We start from the raw sequence: 21,892 nt of genomic DNA, 5'->3' as shown, positions 1-21,892 counted from the left end.
GTCCTGAAACACAGTGACATCACAGCTCTCCACACGTCCGTCCTAGAACAGTGACATCAAAGCTCTCCACACGTCCGTCCCAACACAGCGACGTCACAGCCCTCTACACGTCCGTCCTACCACAGCGACATCACAGCTCTCCACACCTCCGTCCTAGCACAGTGACATCACAGCGCTCCACACATCCGTCCTAGCACAGTGACATCACAGCGCTCCACACGTCCGTCCTAGCACAGTGACATCACGGCTCTCCACACGTCCATCCTAGCACAGTGACATAACAGCTCTCTACATCTGTCCTAGCACCGCGACATCACAACTCTCCATATAACATATGATGGTTATATGATGCAGGAAATGACATCACTAATATGTGTTATATTGTGCTGCTGCAGTGACCATCAGCAAAAAAGATGAAAAGTTTTTATGCACCCTTTAAAGTAATTAGGAATACCACCAAGTCACAAGGCATGCCTGAATTAGGACGAATACTATTTCCTACCCAGAAAATAGCTGCCATTGAAGCGTGCATATAATTGGAGCACTTTAAAACTTTAGGAAGGAAGAGGAATATATAAATAAGGGAAGTTTAATATGGAGGGCATGAACTGTGCGATACCATCAGAACACAGCTCCTCAAAACAGGAATAATATATTCAAGTGCAGCTTGACCTCTGGTTTCCTTGCAGCTGAAATACCATTTGCACAAAGTTCTGCACTGAACGAGTTAAAATTAAAACCGTGCAAATACATTCTCATTATAGAAAGGTCCTGCTCCCTGGCTGCAATCTCTGGTCTGATCAGTTCCCAGTTTTTATCTGCTGCATCTAACAGACAACAATAAGAACAAAGGACATGGAAACTGCGCCCCCTCACCACCTCCTGTGCCCAGCACAGCAGCAAAACTGGCCCCTCAGACAAATGTGGTGGCACAACAGGATCAAAGAACAGTCCCTGACCAGATCACGGCTCTCAAAGGAAGTGACATCACAGGATTTACCTTCACATGAATAGAAAACTTCATATATAGACCTAGAAGATATGAGATCATGATAACACAGCAGGACCGTAGATCAGATTATAGAGACAAAGACTGGAGGAAGTAAATGAGGCTGAGAAAAGTAGTGTCTGCAGAACACATGGCCACCTGCTAAATGGAGTCTGAAATGTTTTTAACGAGCTTGTATAGAAGTGTCGTATCGGCTGCAGAATTCGGAGAAGTGCAGTAGATTTGCTACACATTTCTACTTTTGTTGGAGAAACCCGAGGACATGTCCGAAGCATGAAGTTGAGTAAAATTTCTAATCTGTGCTTGTAAGTTTACTGCTACTAGAACATTCACCAAATTTTCAATCCAGATACTCTACACACCCCTCCAAAAAAAGCATTTAAAAAGGTTGTCCACTACTCAGACAACCCCTTTTCAATCCATATGTTTGCCCCCAGTAAAACAATAACACCTATACATGGTTCTGGTTCCCTGACAGAGGTATTGACACTGGCTCTCCCAGGGCTCGCGTGACACTTATTGTCATGCGATTCATGAGGCAAATCAGCAGCCGCTTCACTCTCCCAGCTTTTGGACAAATCACATACATCCGGAGGAAGAGCTGCTGCTTACCTTTTTCAAGATTTGTTAGTTTGTCTTTACAAAGCTTGAAGGAGCACTAATGAGAAATTCTGATGGCAACATATTTCCATCAAATGCCATGGAAGACTTGTATGGATCCAAACCACCATTTACATCAAGGCCTCCATACACATTTAATTAAAGTTGCCCAGACCTGAAGATATCATGCAAAAGCCTAATGTGTATGGCCTTCCGACTCTCTCCAGACAGATGATACCAAGCCACTGAAGGATCCTGTTGATGAAATTTAAATGATCTTTTTGTTTGGCGTTAATATAAGTGGCTTATAATAGGAGTATAACAGCGGCTTTCTCATGGCGGACAGAAGAATTATCGGCTGAGCTGTGTGTTCCTCTATTTTGGGGAGGTGGAAGAGAGCTGAATGATCATGCATGGCGGCCTTCAATGATGACACATCTTCCACTGTTTAGCCACTGATCTGGATGGGGATTTGATTCCACACAAGCTCACAATGACATCACTGTCTTCAATCAGATGGGACACTTTATCTCTGGCATCTCTCTTACACAGCGTCAGGATTTGACCCATAACTTCCTATGATCTTCAGGTTATTTCACAATTTCTTTAGCCCTATTAAGGCACCTTATATAAATGGTTTGTGGAATTAGTATAGTTCATGTCACAAGCACAGACAGGGTTAAAATGAAATTTCTTTCTGCATTTTAATCTCTTCATAACATTTTGCTAAGTTCTGAGTTTCAAAAGGGAATTGCAAATGTGACAAGTTAATCAGATAGATGAACAGCCTTCACTGAGGCATAATAAGCAAAAGTGACATCTATCAGTAAAAAGGGGGGATTTAATGGCAAAGGAGAGGTAACCCCTAATACGATCAAGGCGGCCACATCTCAGGTGATACAATGTATCCATTCAACCATTACAAGAAGATCAAAGCTATGTAAGGAACCGGGGTATGCCAAAGGGACACAGCGCATGATGGCCAAGCTACAAGACCTTCTACTACAGGATAAGATCCCTACCAATGACTCGGGCTGTGGACACCTCCATAGTGGCCTTTTTTTCTAAGTCATCTGCATTAAATGATAAACAACACTGGCAGCGGTTTATGATGCCAATTGCATCAAGACAAAAAAAAAGTTGCTAAAATGACAGAGCAGTATGCATTTATGTGTTTAACGATACATGTTACATGGGTCAACTCCTGGGTGTGCTTTTACCATGGCATAGGATTAGTCTCTATGGAACAGATGGTACCTGCCAAGGGACTCCGGCCCGGGCTGCAGGATACCTGCCTCGCTTCCTTCCGTAAGAACCTTTTCCTTATCGCACCGGAGATCGGTATTGTATTTCAGCAGCTGAGTCTTTGAAAAGCATTAACAGCAGACAGCGTGGCTGCCCGCCTCCATGGCAGACCTGGTACAATAAACGCGTGGGAGGCACGTTAACCCCTCTCCCACTGGCACAAAAAGTTCCTTGTTAGATGGCGAAAGACTAGGTCACCATAGTTTACCTACAAAACATCACCACCAAATGTTTTGCCAGTAAATAAGAGTTTCATGCATATGGACAAAAAAGGGTTAAAAGGTGGTGAGGAAGTTGGGATGAGAGAAAAATGGGAGCAAAGAGAGAAAAGGGAAAGACTCAGATTTATCAATTTAATAATCGCTTCTGGAAAAACCCAGACAGGTAGATAGAACTTCAGGCTTGCAATTACTTCCCCCGTCAGATAAACCAGTTTTATCAGGCAGTTATTTCTGTCATCCTCAAATCAGCTCTTTATCTGCAGCCTAGATCTGTGCAGAGCAAACAAGGTGCGAGATGCCCACGGAACACTGTCAGAAAGTTCTGGGAGAAGCAGGTCACCCCCCACTCGTCACCCAGCTGACACCCCCACAAAAAAAAGAGAGCTTAGAATATAAAAATTATTATTAGAAGCCGCAATCTAATTCCATTCCACCATCTGCTCCCACAACCAGAGTCCAGTTCATTTTGCATTTTCCCGTTATCTATGTTCAGAATCATCATCAGGAAAAAACCCTATATGTCTGCTGGCTGCAAAGTAATATCTAGTGAGGGCGAGATAAGATCATAGCAGCTGCGAGATCTCAGAAGAAATACTTTGCAACACACGTGATCCTTTTAATACAATGAATGTGAGAGTCACAGGAGATAAGATCTCGCATTCAGGCCTGTCCCGACACACTGATTGTATCAGGATGTGACTGCATAATAGGATATTTTCAGCTTATCTGCCTGCTGATCACAGCTCTGGCTCTTATCCTGCCCAGCATCTGGGTGGGAGCTGGGGCCTCAGAAGATGCACAAGTAGCTTCTCACCTTTCACATCAGCCCTTCCCCCTATCACAATAATCTGCATAAAAGCAAGCAGAGTAATGAGCTCCCAGTCCAGGCAGTCTCCATCAACTCCATGTATCTGGACTGGGGAAATAAGGTTACATGTGACCGTATGGATGTGCAATATTCCGGACGCTAGCTTCATTGGTGGAGAGTCCAAAAAGCTAAATGCAAGTCTATAAAAAACCCTCTTGGGAGTTCTGCCTCCAATTTACTGCAGAGAATGTATATGCTTTATGATTAGTCCACAAGCTCAGCCGAGATATTGCCAGCCATTACCTCATATAATTGCTCCCGTTATGATAAACAATACGAATTATACAGCTATATATTCTAAGCTGGTATAGCCTGGGCATCTCCTGTATATAATTATATATGTACAGCCGGTATAAATTGGACATCTCCTGTATATAATTATATATGTACAGTTGTGGCCAAAAGTATTGACACCCCTGCAATTTTGTCAGATAATACGCAGTTTCTTCTTGAAAACGATTGCAAACACAAATTCTTTGGCATTATTATCTTCATTCAGGCTATGGGCCCACGTAGAGTTTTAAAACGCACAATGAAAACCGGACTCCTTCCCAGAAATCGCGCGTTTTTTTCCGCGCGATTTCACCGCGATTCTGTTCGCGATTTTGCCACGATTTTCTCAAGCACTTTCCAAGCGATTTAAAGCATCGCTTGGAAAGTGATTGACAGGTTGGTCACACTCGTCAAACATAGTGTTTGACAAGTGTGACCAGCTTTTTACTATTGAGGCCGCCTATGCGGCATCAATAGTAAAAGATAAAATGTTAAAAATGATAAAAAAGTTTAAAAAAAAAAAATTAAAAAAAATAAAAAAAAAAAATCGGGGTATATTTACCTTCCGACGTCCCACGCTGCCATCCCGGGCCTCAGCGTTCCCAGCGATGCCTTGCGAGACCTGTGATGACGTTGGTCTCGCGTTACTATAGCGATCTCGCGAGACCACGTCTTCACAGGACCTTGCCGCAAGGCATTACTGGGAACGCTGAGGCCTGGGAATGCAGCGCGGGACGTCGGAAGGTAAATATACCCCGATTTTTTATTTTTTTACAGGGGTATGGTACCCAGGGCCTGGAGGACAGTCTCTTCTCCTCCACACCATGGGTACCAACCACACATGAGACGCTTAACTTCCCGCATGGTGGGCATAGCCACATGCGGGAAGTAAGCGATTCTCATGCATTCCTATGGGTGCGGAATCGCGGCAATTCTTTGAGATTCCGCACAAAAGAATGATCATGCTGCGACTTTTTCCGCGATGCGATTCCGCCGCGGAAAAAAGCGCAGCATTAGCACAGTATGTGCAGAATGCCATAGGAATGCATGGGGTGCGTCATATACAAGATTTTTAAAATTTTTTGCAGCGTTTTCGCGCCGAAAATCGCGGCAAAAACGCTTAAAAAAAAAAAAAAATCGTGGGCACACAGCCTTAATTTGTCTTAAATGAAAAAACAGAAAAGAGAATGAAGCAAAAAGCAAAACATTGATCATTTCACACAAAACTCCAAAAATGGGCCAGACAAAAGTATTGGCACCCTCAGCCTAATACTTGGTTGCACAACCTTTAGCCAAAATAACTGCGACCAACGGCTTCCGGTAACCATCAATGAGTTTCTTACAATGCTCTGCCGGAATTTTAGACCATTCTTCTTTGGCAAACTGCTCCAGGTCCCTGATATTAGAAGGGTGCCTTCTCCAAACTGCCATTTTTAGATCTCTCCACAGGTGTTCTATGGGATTCAGGTCTGGACTCATTGCTGGCCACCTTAGAAGTCTCCAGTGCTTTCTCTCAAACCATTGTCTAGTGCTTTTTGAAGTGTATTTTGGGTCATTGTCCTGCTGGAAGACCCATGACCTCTGAGGGAGACCCAGCTTTCTCACACTGGGCCCTACATTATGCTGCAAAATTTGTTGGTAGTCTTCAGACTTCATAATGCCATGCACACGGTCAAGCAGTCCAGTGCCAGAGGCAGCAAAGCAACCCCAAAACATCAGGGAACCTCCGCCGTGTTTGACTGTAGGGACCGTGTCTTTTTCTTTGAATGCCTCTTTTTCTCTCCTGTAAACTCTATGTTGATGCCTTTGCCCAAAAAGCTCTACTTTTGTCTCATCTGACCAGAGAACATTCTTCTAAAACGTTTTAGGCTTTTTCAGGTAAGTTTTGGCAAACTCCAGCCTGGCTTTTTTATGTCTCGGGGTAAGAAGTGGGGTCTTCCTGGGTCTCCTACCATACAGTCCCTTTTCATTCAGACGCCGACGGATAGTACGGGTTGACACTGTTGTACCCTCGGACTGCAGGGCAGCTTGAACTTGTTTGGATGTCAGTCGAGGTTCTTTATCCAACATCTGCACAATCTTGCGTTGAAATCTCTTGTTAATTTTTCTTTTCCGTCCACATCTAGGGAGGTTAGCCACAGTGCCATGGGCTTTACACTTCTTGATGACACAGGAACATTCAGGTCTTTGGAGATGGACTTGTAGCCTTGAGATTGCTCATGCTTCCTCACAATTTGGTTTCTCAAGTCCTCAGACAATTCTTTGGTCTTCTTTCTTTTTCTCCATACTCAATGTGGTACACACAAGGACACAGGACAGAGGTTGAGTCAACTTTAATCCATGTCACCTGGCTGCAAGTGTGATTTAGTTATTGCCAACACCTGTTAGGTGCCACAGGTAAATTACAGTGGCTGATAATTACACAAATTAGAGAAGCATCACATGATTTTTCGAACAGTGCCAATACTTTTGTCCACCCTCTTTTTTATGTTCGATGTGGAATTATGACCAATTTGGCTTTAGGACAAATCTTTTTGTGTTTTTTTCATTTAAGACAAATTAAATGAAGATAATACCAAAGAATTTGTGTTTGCAATCATTTTCAGGAAGAAACTGAAAATTATCTGACAAAATTGATAGGGTGTCAATACTGTTGGCCACAACTGTACAGCCGGTATAACCTGGGCATCTCCTGTATATAATTATATATGTACAGCCGGTATAACCTGGGCATCTCCTGTATATAATTATATATGTACAGCCGGTATAACCTGGGCATCTCCTGTATATAATTATATATGTACAGCCGGTATAACCTGGGCATCTCCTGTATATAATTATATATGTACAGCCGGTATAACCTGGGCATCTCCTGTATATAATTATATATGTACAGCCGGTATAACCTGGGCATCTCCTGTATATAATTATATATGTACAGCCGGTATAACCTGGGCATCTCCTGTATATAATTATATATGTACAGCCGGTATAACCTGGGCATCTCCTGTATATAATTATATATGTACAGCCGGTATAACCTGGGCATCTCCTGTATATAATGATATATGTACAGCCGGTATAGCCTGGGCATCTCCTGTATATAATTATTGTATATATATGCAATTACAGGCAGATCGGTCTTCACTTCTTTAAAGACCTTTTTTGTGGTTTCACTAATATGTGTTCTAAACTGATCAAGCACTTAGGCTATGTGCACACGCTGCGGATTGTCCTGCGGTTTATCATCTCTACAATCGACATGTCAATTCTTTCTACGGATTCAAAACCGCACCTTTTCCGCAGTTAAAAATCCGCAGCATGTGCACAGCAGAATGTAAATCCCATAGGATAACATGCTACTGTACACTGTCTGCAGAACTGCTGCGGCCAAAACCGCAGCGTGTGCACATAGCTTAACAGGGCAGGGGGTTTTTTTTTGGTTTTTTTTTTTTTTAAATCCCCCCAGGACATTTGGACCAAACTTGGTAAACCCACACTCTCATTCCGCTGTCATCCATCCATTCTTCCTCATGAACGTGCATGATGACTCCTCGTAGGATTGCATATTTTTTCTTCTGAAGATGAGCATTGGTGGCAGTTACGTGCCATCGGCACAGCAGGACAACACAATGGTGTAATGTTTTTTTTCCATGTTGTGCTTTTTTTAAGGTACTGTCACACTTAGCGATGTACCAGCGATCCCGACCAGCGATATGACGCGGTCAGGATCGCTGGTACATCGCTAAGTGGTCGCTAGTGAGCTGCCACACAGGCAGATCTCACCAGCGACATCGCAGGGGTCGGGGGTCGCTACTTACCTGTCACACCAGGCGATCCTGCGTCCTCCCGTCCGCGTCCACGCTCGTCTCTCCACAGGAAGCGTTGCAGGAAGCTGACGATGAGAAACAGTCCAGCCTGTTCTCGCGCGATCAGTGATAACCAGCGGGGGAGCGGGTTGTAGGTAAGTATCAGACACAGCGATATCGCTAGCAATATCGCTATAACGTCACTAGTTATAGCGATATCGCTTAGTGTGACAGGCTCTTTAAGGTTACAGTTTTGGCACACCTGACATCTACAGTCCTGTTAGATAGCACATCAAAGGTTAGAGGGACTTCATCCATATTCCCAATCTGGCCTTTTTCAAAATTATTTTTATTTCTGGTATTAAGTATGAATTTGTGATAAGACATGATCTTGGCTTCATATTCTTGTGGCATTTCTAGCGCAATTCTTGTTTTGGTGCGCATAGCAAGGCCACATCGCCTCATAAATCTGAAGCACCATGATGGTGATCCAGTAAAGTCATCAATGCCTTTCTCAGCATTTTCGTTGACACTGAAAGGCCATCATTTCTGTACCATGTGAATCACTCTTATTTTTCTCATTTATTTTTATTTATTAGTATTATTTTTATTCTCATTTATTTTTCTCATTAATTCCACAGCGCTTTACTGACATTATTGCCCATTTAATGCCAATGTCTAACTCTGGCCACTTTGCTCCACGCCCATGAAGACCATATTTGCTTTTTTCCACTTTTTCCGGCTCCTCCTCCTCTTTCCTCCACTCGCTTATTATTTTTTCAGTTGGAGGCGACCCAAAATGTCTCTCCGCTGCTCTGTTCCCATGCTCTTTAGCATATTTTATAACCTCCAGTTTAAAGCCAGCCTTTTCTGCTTTGACAATCTTGAAAAATGCAGAATATGCAACAGCAGCCAACAATATGGTATTTTTCTGCAACAAAATACAGTATTGAAACAACTGTCAGCACTGTGTCCTTCATAGTTATGGGGCATTGCAACAGAGAACATGCATGAATGCCATAGCTGAAGAGAAGACATGGGCCGCACATCCAAAAATCACAAGTTGATCTGGTGCCACTAGGCAAAAGTTTACCTTATAGAACTGAACAAGAGGTTATTAGTTTAACATTCTGATCAGACTGTATGAACCTCGCAGTGGATCCCTACCTTTAAATACTGTAGCCCTGAAGGTGCGGTGTCAAGCGCCGACCACCTCCACAGCGACTATGAACCAGCAAGGTGGGTACCTGGTGCCCCACAGCACCCATGCAGCAAGGCTGGAGACTGCAAGAGGGGTTTCGCCTATTTTTAATCACCAAGAGGCTCGACGGGACATGGCAGCGGCTTCATACAGTTTAAGCAGAATATTGAACTAAAAACCTACCTCATGTTCAGCTTTATTAATTTTTGCAAGTGGCATTAGATCAACTTGTGATTTTGGATATGTGGCCCATGTCTGTTTCTACAGCTATAATGAATGAATAATATTATTATGGGGGATCTACAGGCTACACACTTATGGGGGTTCTACAAGCTACACACTTATGGGGGTTCTACAGGCTACACACTTATGGGGGTTCTACAGGCTACACACTTATGGGGGTTCTACAGGCTACACACTTATGGGGGTTCTACAGGCTACACACTTATGGGGGTTCTACAGGCTACACACTTATGGGGGTTCTACAGGCTACACACTTATGGGGGTTCTACAGGCTACACACTTATGGGGGTTCTACAGGCTACACACTTATGGGGGGGATCTGCAGATGACGTGCTTTTATGGAGGATTTGCGGATGGCACTTTATTATAGGGGGATCTGTGGATGATAACGTGCTTTTATGGGAGTTCTGTGGAGCATGCTCTGTTATGGGGGGGGGGGGGGGGATCTGTGGATTACAGTACAGTGCATGCAGTACCGTATATTGTGACTACCACCCCCCTCATCCTTAGGAATACACTCACTTACTGTATATATGAATGTATTCTGAAAGATGAGGGATTTGCAATAATCACTTAGGCCACTACAGTACAGTGTATATTAACACTAAATATGGCCAGAACCCCCATCATCCTTCAGGATATACACACTGAAATAGTATATTCTGAAGGATGATGGGGGTTGTTTGCTCACCTTTTCTAAAAGGATCCCAGACTTGTGAGTACCGTAGTTGCAACATTAAATAGTGTGCAGGGACAGATACGTGATTGGTGGAGGCAGCTAAGCAACAGATCCCTCCACCATTCACTACCCATCCCTGCAGAGGAGGAGAATCACTCTTCTCTCCCTGCTCTGCTTCAGGGCCCCGTCTGCAGCGAAGCATTGCCTAGACCCTGCCGACGGATGCAGCGCATGCGTAGATTGAGAGCTTAGTAAGTTTGTGGCCATTTTCCTACAGACATCGCGTAGAGGCAGGCGATGGTTGGAGATCTCGGCTTTCCTCCATCTGCGCCGAGTGAGAAGCCAGACCCTGGAAGAAGAATGGCGGCCGCCGCAAGGCCACTGTACCACCACTGCACCCCTCGGTAAGAACAGGTCATTTTCCCCTTAATTTTGGGGATCATAAAAGTGCGTCTTATAACACGAAAAATACGCTAAGTTGACCAAATGTTTCTCAAAAGCTAGACATCATGCCGCGATCAAAAGAAATTCTGGAACAAATGAGAAACATAAGTAATTGAGACCTATGAGAACTTTTGGACTCCAGCGAAGGACAGCGAGCCATTATCCACAAATGGCAAAAACTTGGAATAGTGGTGAACCTTTCCAGGAGTGGCCCGCCAACTAAAATTACCCAAGAGCGCAGCGACGACTCATCCAAGAAGTCACAAAATACCCCACAACAACATCCAAAGAACTGCAAGCCTCACTTCCCTCAGTTAAGGTCAATGTTCATGACTCCACCCTAAAAAAGACTGGGCACAAATGGCCTGCATGGCAGAGTTCCAAGAAGAAAACCACTGCCGAGCTCTAAGTACATAAAGCCTTGTCTCAGTTTTGCCAGAAAACATCTAGATGGTCCCTAAGACTTTTGGGAGAATACTTCAGGACCCTGAAGACCTGACGTGGTAAATGGAACCATGAATTCTGCTGTCTACTAAAAAATCCTGAAGAAGAATGTCCGGCCATCTGTTCTTGACCTCAAGCTGAAGCGCACTATGCAGCAGGACAATGATCCAAAACTCAACAGCAAGTCCACCCCTGAATGGGTCAAGAAAAACAAAATTAAGACTTTGGAGTGGCCTAGTCAAAGTCCTAGCCTTATTCCGATTGAGATGCTGTGGCATGACCTTAAAAAGGCGGTTCATGCTCGGAAACCCTCCAATGTGGCTGATTTTCAACAATTCTGCAAAGATGAGAGGCCAAAATTCCTCCAGAGCGTTGGAGAAGACTCATTGCCAGTTATCACAAAGGCTTGATTGCAGTTGTTGCTGCCACGGACAGCCCAACCAGTTATTAGGTTTAGGGGCAATCACTTTTTTCCCCACACAGGGCCCTGGAGGTTTGGATTTATTTTACCCTTAATAATAAAAGACCTTCATTTAAAATCTGCATTTGTGTTCACTTGTGTGATCTTTTTTACATTTGTGTGACAAACATGCAAAAGAATAGGAAATCAGGAAGGGGAAAACACTTTCACACAACTGTGTTTGTACACAGTTAGTGGAATTATCACAGGTTAAAATGAAGCATTTGAAATTATGGCAAAATTGCAACACTTGTTTTTGCACTCCAAAAAGAAAGCTGTAAATATGGTCGTAAGCGAATTTATTAAGTCAGTTAGGTGTGGGTCCTGCTCAGTCCCCATCTATATTGAAGTCTGCTGATAAGTAGCGAGGTGAGATACTACAGTCAGGGACCATTCTGACTGGGTACACCTTGTCGTGGTGGGATGGCTTTTACACATTTTTGTATTTATATGTGGCAGCATCTTGTCAAATATCATCCATGGATTGATAATCACCTCAATGATCGATACTGACACAATTACAATCTTGGTGACATCCTGTGGCTGTTCAGTCAATGAGTCATCTCCTGTTATCTCCTGAATGTGACCAGCACTGAGCATTTGCAGGACTTCGGTAAGTCCCCACATTACAGGTGAACTTCCCTACATCAATGCTGTGTGCACTCCTACAGCTCATCACAGACATGACACAGACATCATCGAAAACCCAGGATTCGTCAAATTCAGAAAGTCAGAAAGTGTGAGATTTCTCCAACATGCAACGTAACCGGTTATGACTAAGTCCAAACGACTGCAATATCTGCCCCCAATCTGGGACACTCTGCCAGACTACACCAAAGTAGATTATAGCAATTGCAGATAGGTTTTCCAATTGTGAAAATCATGGTGAAGTCTTCTGTCAACCTTTTCAGAAGTCTTAAAACCCCCTAATACACCTTTGGACGAACCTGCTGATATTAGTGGGCTTGGACGAGAGTCTAATGTATAGGGGGCCTCCTAACTCTCCCAAGACAGATAATATTGGGGGATATAAGGTACCGGCTTCTCTGATTTCGTAATACCGCCTCTTTTGTTCTCAGAGACAAACCGCCACCAGAGAATAGTGATATGATGTGGTCAGGATCGCTGGTGCATTGCTAGGTGGTCGCTAGTGAGCTGCCACACAGGCAGATCTCACCAGCGACATAGCTGGGGACGGGGATCGCTACTTACCTGTCAGACGAGGCGATCCTGCGTCCTCCCGCCCGGCTCCAGGAATGGTCCAGGAGCTTCTCGCGCGATCAGCGATAACCAGCGGGGGAGCCGGTCGGAGGTAAGTATCACATGCAGCGATATCGCTAGCAATATCGCTGCAACGTCACAAAATCGGTGACTTTACAGCGATTTTGCTAGCGATATCGCAGTGTGTAACGGGGGCTTAAGTCTTGTAGAAAACACAGGCAAGAGGAGAGGAGCTTGGAATTTTTGTTTGCATGAACGAGAAATGGATGCTAGACGGATATTAAGAACAGAAGCAAAGATAAAAATATCTTAAGACCTTATACACCTGGCAGTATTTTGCATCACAACTGTAAACCAAAATGAAGTATAGATCCGAGGGAAATCTATAATCGAGAGATGTTTTGGATGTTGGATAATTTTGCATTAATGATGAAACACAGACTAAAAATACAAAGCCTAAAAGATTTGTAATTTAACGTTTCCTATTCAAAATATCTAAAAAAATTTGAAAACAATGGGGGGAGATTTTCAAAAATTTAGACAGTGTAAACGTAGACGAGAAAATTTATGTTAAAATGGACCAAATTTAGCTAAGTGACTCAAGAAAAATGTGCATTTATAGATTGTCAGGTCTAATCTTACACCAATAACTAATAGCAGAAATTTCCTCCAAAATGTTGGCCCCTAATGTTGTGTGAGCTCACAAATGATGTGTTGCATCACAAGCTACAACCCCTTGCACACAAAACCAAACCCTCTTGTCATATGAGCAGGAAAACGTGTCAAACACAAACCACATTTAACATGTACAAATCAAGCCAATATTTACACAGATGAGCAAAAGGGTAACAATGTTTTCAACTTTTGACTTTCAGGCTCCATATCTTAACATCCACTACTGCTTTGAATGCAAGACTACCATCATTTTATAGACAGACAATCATCTTGGCTCTCATACATAAATTTGACTTGCACTATTTATAGCGCATGATTAGTTATGCAGATCAGATTAATGTCACATCACTGCTGTGTTATTGACTTTCATAAAAATCTAAATTTTAATTTTTATTATTTTGTAAATACACTTTTGGCTTTCAACACTGCTCGAATCCTTCTGGGCATGTTATCGATCAGATTCAAGCACGTCTCAACCGAAATCCAAGCCAAAGTCTCTTCTACACGTTCCAAAAGTTGGTGCATACTTGTCGACTCACTTGGCTATGTATACAGCTTTTTCGTCAACTCTACCCACAAGTGTTGGATTGGGTTGTGGTCTGGGGACTGTGGTGGCCAATCCAGCATATCTACTTCATGGTCAATGAACCATTTCTTCACCAGTCTCAACATATGCTTCAGGTCATTGTCCTGATGGAACACTATGTCGTCCTTTTCATACCTATAGTACTCGAGTTTACGAAGTAACTAACTTTGTAGTTATACAGGTCAGCATTAAAACCACCATCAATCCTTGTCAAGTATCAAAAGCCTTTCGCTGTGATACAACCACATATCATCAGGCTTCCTCCATCGAACCTAACAGTTCATTCAATTTCTCAATCTGTTAACCCCTTTTTCCCCTTGTTTATTCCAGATCCATCTGCACCCATCAGAGTCTAGCCTATTGACTTTTGTGTCATCGCTCCAAATCACCATTTCCAATCTTTTACTGTCCACTTATCGTACTTTTTTGGTAAACTTGAGCAGACGCTTTTTAAGACGACATTGAAGTTGAGGTGTCTTCATCTTTTTTGAGGCCACTATTCCAGACATGTGTAACGTGCATCGCACGGTGACTGCATGGACATCTGGTTCTCACTATTATGAAGCATACGACCCACCTCCACTGCCGTGTTTGTCGCACCAGAACGGATAGACCTTGGGATGAGTAGACTTGCTGACTCCCGACATTTTGCCGGGATGTCCACTTCTTGGCTTTTGAATGGATAGACGGACTTCATTTCGTATTCTTCCAACTGTCATGGCACTCACATGATGCAGTTTGGCAATTTTCTTGTCCGGGAGACCGCTATTGATGAGCTGAATGATGTAGTTTCTCTTTTCTTGGGAAATTTTCACCATGGCTGCTCCTCAATTCAAACCAGTGATCTTTCACTTGTGAATCAACATAATAACACACTGAGCTAATACAGACTAGGAGAACAAGTATTGAATTTTGCAGTATACAGGAAGAAAAAGATTTTTCCATCACTAGGAGCAAAACAGTAAGAGTGCACTGACAGGACAAGAATCATCATGACTAATCAAATGCTAAATAGTTGCAAGTCAAATTTATGCAAAAGATAGCCAAGATGATGGTCTATAAAATGATAGTAGTCTCACAATCAAAGTAGTGGATAGTGAGATATGGAGCCTGAAATTCAAAAGTCCAAAACATTGTTACCCTTTTGCTTCAGAATAACTTTAACAAATTTCTCCCAATGAGTTTGAACGAATGATTTGTGGCACAAAAAAATAGCCATGACTCAAAAATAACCTTACTTATCAAATGCGTAGCATTGTAATCAAAATATGATTTAAAATAGCAGTTTGTCAGCAACAAAAACATCTACAACCCTGCCAGACCAAGTGGAGCCCTAAAAGGGGTAAAGGTGGTCACATAAGGAAACGCTGGGTCCATATGACCAATCAGAGCATATGGACATCAAATGGAACGGATACTGAAACATTATCTGGCCCCCAATCGATTAAGGCTGCATTCACACATCTATATGAGCGCAAGGCTATGTGCACATGATGTCTTTTAGGCCGGTTTCACATTTGTGGTTGAGTCTGCAGCGTCTGATATGCATACATCCCAAGTATGCGTTCGGGTGCGTTTGTGTACGGTTGCGTCGTTTCGCGGTATGCGGTGATCGCATCGTGTTTCAATTTTTACGGCATCAAATATCCGCAGTCACCCGCATGCGGATGACATGCGTAAAAAAACCTCATTACCGGCTATGGTAACGCAAGCATACTCAACGACATGCATATGCAAGAATTGACATAAAAGACACGCCCATTGGGTGTGGCTTGTGTCAATTCAGACTTCACCGGGAAATAGCATTTGCCTATTATCCGCAACCACAAACGCAGGCATGCTTTTTGCATGCGGTTGCGGACAATACGCTGCGGACTCAACCGCAAAGGTGAACCTAGCATTAGACTTGTGCGTACCCAGGATGTTTTACAGGAGGAATACTATTCAGGACACGCTAGAAATGTAAGCAACTGTGCATATGTTCATTCCTTTTAGCGTATATTTAGCACTTTTACAGGATAGTTTAGGAGCATACCCGTTGTTTGTTTGTTTTTTTTACACTGAAGCAAGTAGATTGTCTGAACGTAACAGGGTAGCAGTGGTAGAAACTTGCATGTACCACTGAAGTACCAAGCGATCGGTCAGTTATCCCCTATTCTATGGATTCTTTTTAGAAACCAATCCATTCCTTATTATAATTATAGATTTTATAGCCAGGCCACAAAAGTCACAGAAGCTTTATACAGTCATGGCCGAACGTGCTGGCACCCTTGAAATTGGTCCAGAAAATTAAGTATTTCTCCAAGAAAGTTATTGCAAATACATGTTTTGTTATACACGTTTATTTCCTTTGTGTGTATTGGAACACGAAACAAACTGAGAAAAAAGAGGCAAATTTTACAAAATTTCACACAAAACCCCAAAAGTGGTCTGGACAAAATTGTTATACTTTTCAAAAATTGTGCGTAATCAACTTTGTTTCAAGCATGTGATGCTTGTTTAAATTCACCTGTGGCAAGTAACATGTAGGAGCAATATGAAAATCACACCTGAAATCAGATAAAAAGGGGAGAAGTTGATGCAATCTTTGCATTGTGTGTCTGTGTGTGCCACACTAAATATGGAGAACAGAAAGAGAAGAAGAGAACAGTCTGAGGACTTGAGAACCAAAATTGATGAAAAAAAATAAATAAATAAAAACAATAAATATATAGACAACTTGAAGATTGCAAGTTAATCTACAGAGATCTTGATGCTCCTTTGTCCATGGTGCGCAACATAATCAAGTTTACAACCCATGGCGCTGTAGCTAATCTCCCTGGACATGGACAGCAGAGGAAAATTGATGAAAGGTTGCAACGCAGGATAGTCCGAATGGTGGATAAGCAACAACCAAGATCCAAAGAAATCCAAGCTGTCCTGCAGGCTCAGGGTGGATCAGTGCAAACTATCAGTCCACATGTGAATGAAATTAAATGCAATGGCAGGAGACCCAGGAGAACCCCACTGCTGACACAGAGACTTAATAAAAGCTAGGTTCAAAGATATTTTGGGGTTGTTTCTCTGCCTCTGGCACTGGGTGCCTTGACTGTATGCAAAGCATCATGAAATCTGAAGATTACCAAAAGGATTTTGTGTGGAAATGTACAGTACTGCCCAGTGTCAGAAAGATGGGTTTGTGTCCTATGTCATGGGTCTTCCAGCACGATAATGACTCCCAAACATACTTGAAGACAAAGCGCTGGAGAGTTGTGAAGTGGCAGTAATGAGCATGGATCTAAATCCCTTTGATCACCTGTGGAGAGATCTTAAAATTGCTGTTGGGAGAAGGCACCTTCACATATTAGAGACCTGGAGCAGTTTGCAGAACAAGAGTGGTCCAAAATTCCAGCTGAGAGGTGGAAGAAGCTTTTAAATGGTTATAGGAAGCGACTGATTACAGTTATTTATTCCAAAGAGGGTGCAACCAAACATTAAGCTGAGGGCGTCATCAATTTTGTCCTGCCCATTTCTCGAGTTTTGTGTGAAATCATGTCCAATTTACCTTTTTTTCTGTTTTTTTTTGTTTGTAGTGTATTTTTCCAATACATAGACAGCAGATAAACATGTGTAATTGCAATAATTTTCTGGAGCAATTTCAAGGGTGCCAATACTTTTGGCCTTGACTAAGCAGCGTGACTGGTTGCTTAAAGGGTTTGTCACAAATCTGCTTGTGTAAGAAATAAAATATATATATATATATATATATATATATATATATATATATATATATATATATAAAAAAAAAAGAAATAAGCATTACCCACTGAGAAGCCCTTAAGCCCCCTTCACACATAGCGAGATCACTAGCGATATCGCTAAAGCATCACCGATTTTGTGACGCAACAGCGACATCGCTAGCGATCTCGCTACATGTGACACTTACCTCAGACCGCCCCCCTCCCCCCGCTGGATATCGTTGATTGCGCGAGATCGTCCTGGTCCATTTCTTGTCGTCTGCTTCCTGGACGCGGGAGGAAGTCGTCAGCAGAGCTGCTGTCTGACAGGTAAGTAACGACCGCTGCTGCATCACTGGTGAGATCTGCCTGTTTGGCAGCTCACTAGCGACCATTTAGCGAGGCACCAGCGATCCTGACCGGGTCGTATCATTGTCGGGATTGCTGGTGCATGGCTAAATATAACGGTACTTTTACTCCAGTTGTCCCCATCTACCAGTCAATCAGTAACTTTACTAATGAAGCCAACCACTGGTCTTCATGTGAGGTTTGCTTTTTTGGCACATGACCAGTGAGGTCAGTGATTGGCTGATGCAGTAAGGTGACTGACAAAACTACCGGTATTCAGTTGAGAACCTTTGAGGAGAATCGTTGTACTGAAACACGGTGTTTTCAGAGGTAAGCAAGGCATAATTATATATTCTATTTTATACCGTTACCTACCCTAGCACAGGTTTTTGGAAATGATGGAACATCTCTAACTCTGCAGTATTCATGCTACCGCCATCCTGACCATAATCTGAGCACAACTATCTATTACATATCAACCTGTAATAAAGCTAGATACAGCCCAAAAGGTTAAAAAAAAAACAAACAATCATATAGCATAACCATGTGCTAGCAATAAGGAATATTAGAAGAGTTGTTCAGCACCTCTGACGTCTTCTACGGGGGGGGGGGTGAAATGCGCAGAGGACATAGCGTCCAATGGGCACTGCCAGCTATTGGCAACTATCCCGCAAGGTCCGATGTAAGTATACAGATGGCAAGATCAGACAGGAGCACCATCCACCTTTCCATATGGAAATGAGAGGTGCGGGATAGGCTCTATTAAATGGGTTTTCCTACAAAAAGTAACTGACAGCATATGGATTGGATACACCACCACCAATTAATTGTTGGAAGTTTGACTTTCCTTTAGTCCTTCATTATATTTCAGAGGTCAGACCACACCACTGTAAATAATAATTTTACTTCTAAAGTGCCAACATATTCCACAGCACTCTACCATTCAGAATCCAGCAGAACGTCATGTCCTATAGTAGTCACTCTGAACCCTCTTAAGGCCATCATTCCAATTCACCTGCCTTAACACTAGCAGTCCAGCACTTTTCATCAATGGTGAATAGACATGAACTGGCAGATACCTGAAAGGACGGGAATGACTTTCCACATGAAAATTATTTTTCTATAGTTTAGCACAATGGATATATCAATAGTAATTAAAAATGGGACATTCAGGAAACTAATCTACCTGGGCATTTATTGTATTGGTGAAACCTGTGACCTCAGGCCATCATTAATGTAAGTGCTCCTCCTGAGACTGGAACAAAAGGGAAAGTCGATTGTAGATTGGACCAGATGGCCCAGGAGGTCCCTTCCAACTCTACGATTCTATGATTCTAGATGGTCAGCTCCTGGGAATAGGAAGTGGTGCTGTCATGTGTACAATGTTACAGAATATATTGGTGCTATAGACAAGGAATCTGTCATACTAAAGATGCCTTTTCTAAGTGCAGCATTTCTAATAATCCATAAGAACTCGATATTAATAGTAAAGAATAAAGACATTAAATCAGGTCACTGGAAAAAACTGCTGGACTATAGACCCCAATGACCGCAGCCTAAGGGGTAGAAGACATCACTGCTATTCCACAGCAGGTAATGAAAAGACAGTATTAATGACCCACATGACTAGAAGCAGATGATAGAAGGCTCTGGAGGGTTCACAGACGGCCCTCTGGGCACAAATCGGGGCGGACACTGTACTATCCACAGAAACCAAATAAACTTTTTGCCATTGTCTGAAGGCCCGGCTTCCAGTTTCTCCTAAGTACACAAATACAGCAAACCCCAGCTATAAACCGCTCACCTTTTATTAGCGCTTTGTGTTGGCAAGTGATAATCTGAGTATATTTATCAAGGTGTCAAGTATTGTGTACTGTGCCCAACAGAAAGAAAAAGAATGTGATAGTCAGCCAGACTGTGCGGCATTTACAAAGAAATACACACGGAAAAAGAAAGATAAGCTGTAGCGTTCTATGAGAGAATAACTGCAGTCTATAAGGAGACGGTCAAAGCAACGTGTCTCACCCTACTGTACAAATCTGAGCCCATCACGAAAGCCTGCGCCTGGAGGTTGTGTCCCACAATACTGTCAGAAGTGGAGACATCATGGAAGACTGAAACACTGACAAAAGAGGTCTATCCCACAGAGAGAAGTATGGGTCTCCATCTATCACTGGAGTATTACCACAAATGCTATCTTCAGGGCACGATGGGAGCAGTAGTACTACAACCTGGCACTCAGGTCCTGATAATGGGCTGTCAGCGGTTCACAAATGTCGCTGTGTGTGCAGGAGCTAATCAATGACATGGAAACTACAGTCAGGGGAGATTCTATTATCTTATATGCGCACAGAGAAGTCACCCACAAAGTATCAGCATGGTGGGCGCTCTAATGCCGGCAGTAGCAGCAGCGCAGCAGTACTCACGTTTAATCTGCCTGGGATTACTCTGTTTGCGCCTGGACATCTCTCTGTGCTGGGCTAGGAGGGGTCACTCTGTCCTCATGCCCCCTCAGTCCTTGGATTCAGCAGTAGACCCCCTGATCCTCAGCTGCATGAAGGCTCCTCACACAGGTCGGGCTGCTCCAGGTGTAGTTCCCACAGATGAGGCCAGCTCCCCCTTCACCAGCCCCCCTGGGATAACGGGGTCATCCTACTTCCAGCCCCCGGCAGCTGCCCGGAGAGCAGAGGTGAGAGCCTCTCACCTGTCTGAATGACAAGTCCTACAGTCTCTGGTGTGGTGGAAAATCCCTCCACGCGTGTAATCCGCCCCGAATCCCAGCCCCAGCTCTGCAGAGAAGTCCAGTGCTGAGGGCTCCGCTCTCCCCGGAGCAGACGCGCCACGGCTCTCACTTTTTCTCAATGGAACGCTGAAATGTATCAAAGCGGCCGCAACATTCCAAATGGGGCGTGGTCACGACAAAGGGGGCGGCGCCAAGAAACCCCCTGGTACACACCGAAGTGTCACCGCCCCTTCTGCAACGTCATGACGCACGCACCAGCAGAGGCATAGACGACTCATTACCTGCTGCCAGGCCTACGGGGACGTGCAGGGGACAAACTTCCTTCACCACAGGAGAGTGAGGAGACAAAAAAGGATCAACATGTCGATCTGAAGAAGGCTCAGGATTAATAGTGTCTCTGTAGCAGGTGACAGTCCTCGGTGGTCTGCAGGATCAGGCTCTGTCGCCTCAGCCGGTCTCACAGTGGTGCACAGAGCAGGTCTGCCACTAGTGATCCCATCTCTGCTGTGTATTGTGTGGGGCCCTGAGATCAGATGCACCAAGAGATGTTATCTGCCCAGATCATATCTGCAGCTGCTGCACACACCCCGCTCCTCATTTCTTTACAGACACAAAAGGGAGAAAAATAGCATCAGGCGTTACTCTGTAAATAGAACTTGAACTTGTGTGTGATGACTGCGCCCGGTGCTGGATCTATGCAGTATGGGTCGTGTCTTCTGTGGGATACGGTCTATTAAGCTGCGTATCTGATCTGCAAACTTATGTACACTCGGAGACAAATCAAGTCCCAGCCCGTGATACCCCGGGGCGTAACGACCATGGTGGCAGAGGTCGTGACCACAACCGCTCCCGTGCAGGTGGAGTCTCGCTGATGCCAGCAGAAACTTCATCTGGTTGTGTGTCCTCAGAGATGCACATCCAGTTGAAATGTATTGCAGCACACAGACCGACAGGTCCATGAGTGGCAATACACACTGCCGGCCAATCGGAAGCCAGCAGCTGATGTCTGCATGCACGTAACTGGTAAGGTCCCCTCACTTGCACGCT

At 43.7% G+C, this 21,892-nt stretch overlaps 1 protein-coding gene across 1 annotated transcript in view; it reads right to left on the bottom strand.

Moving 5' to 3' along the window:
• Positions 1-21,001, bottom strand: part of ZFPM1 (zinc finger protein, FOG family member 1) — a 128,833-nt gene extending 107,832 nt beyond the window's left edge. The window contains exon 1 of the mRNA XM_073554930.1: positions 20,529-21,001. Within this exon, the coding sequence (XP_073411031.1) occupies positions 20,529-20,568 (40 nt within the window). The 5' untranslated portion in view covers positions 20,569-21,001. The remainder of the gene's footprint in view (positions 1-20,528) is intronic.
• Between the last annotated feature and the right edge of the window lie 891 nt (positions 21,002-21,892).

Source organism: Dendrobates tinctorius, unplaced genomic scaffold (genome assembly GCF_039654945.1).
Source record: "Dendrobates tinctorius isolate UK_male_01 unplaced genomic scaffold, ASM3965494v1 ptg000214l, whole genome shotgun sequence".
In the NCBI taxonomy this organism is placed as follows: Eukaryota; Metazoa; Chordata; class Amphibia; order Anura; family Dendrobatidae; genus Dendrobates; species Dendrobates tinctorius.
This window is presented reverse-complemented; position numbering and strand designations above follow the sequence as displayed.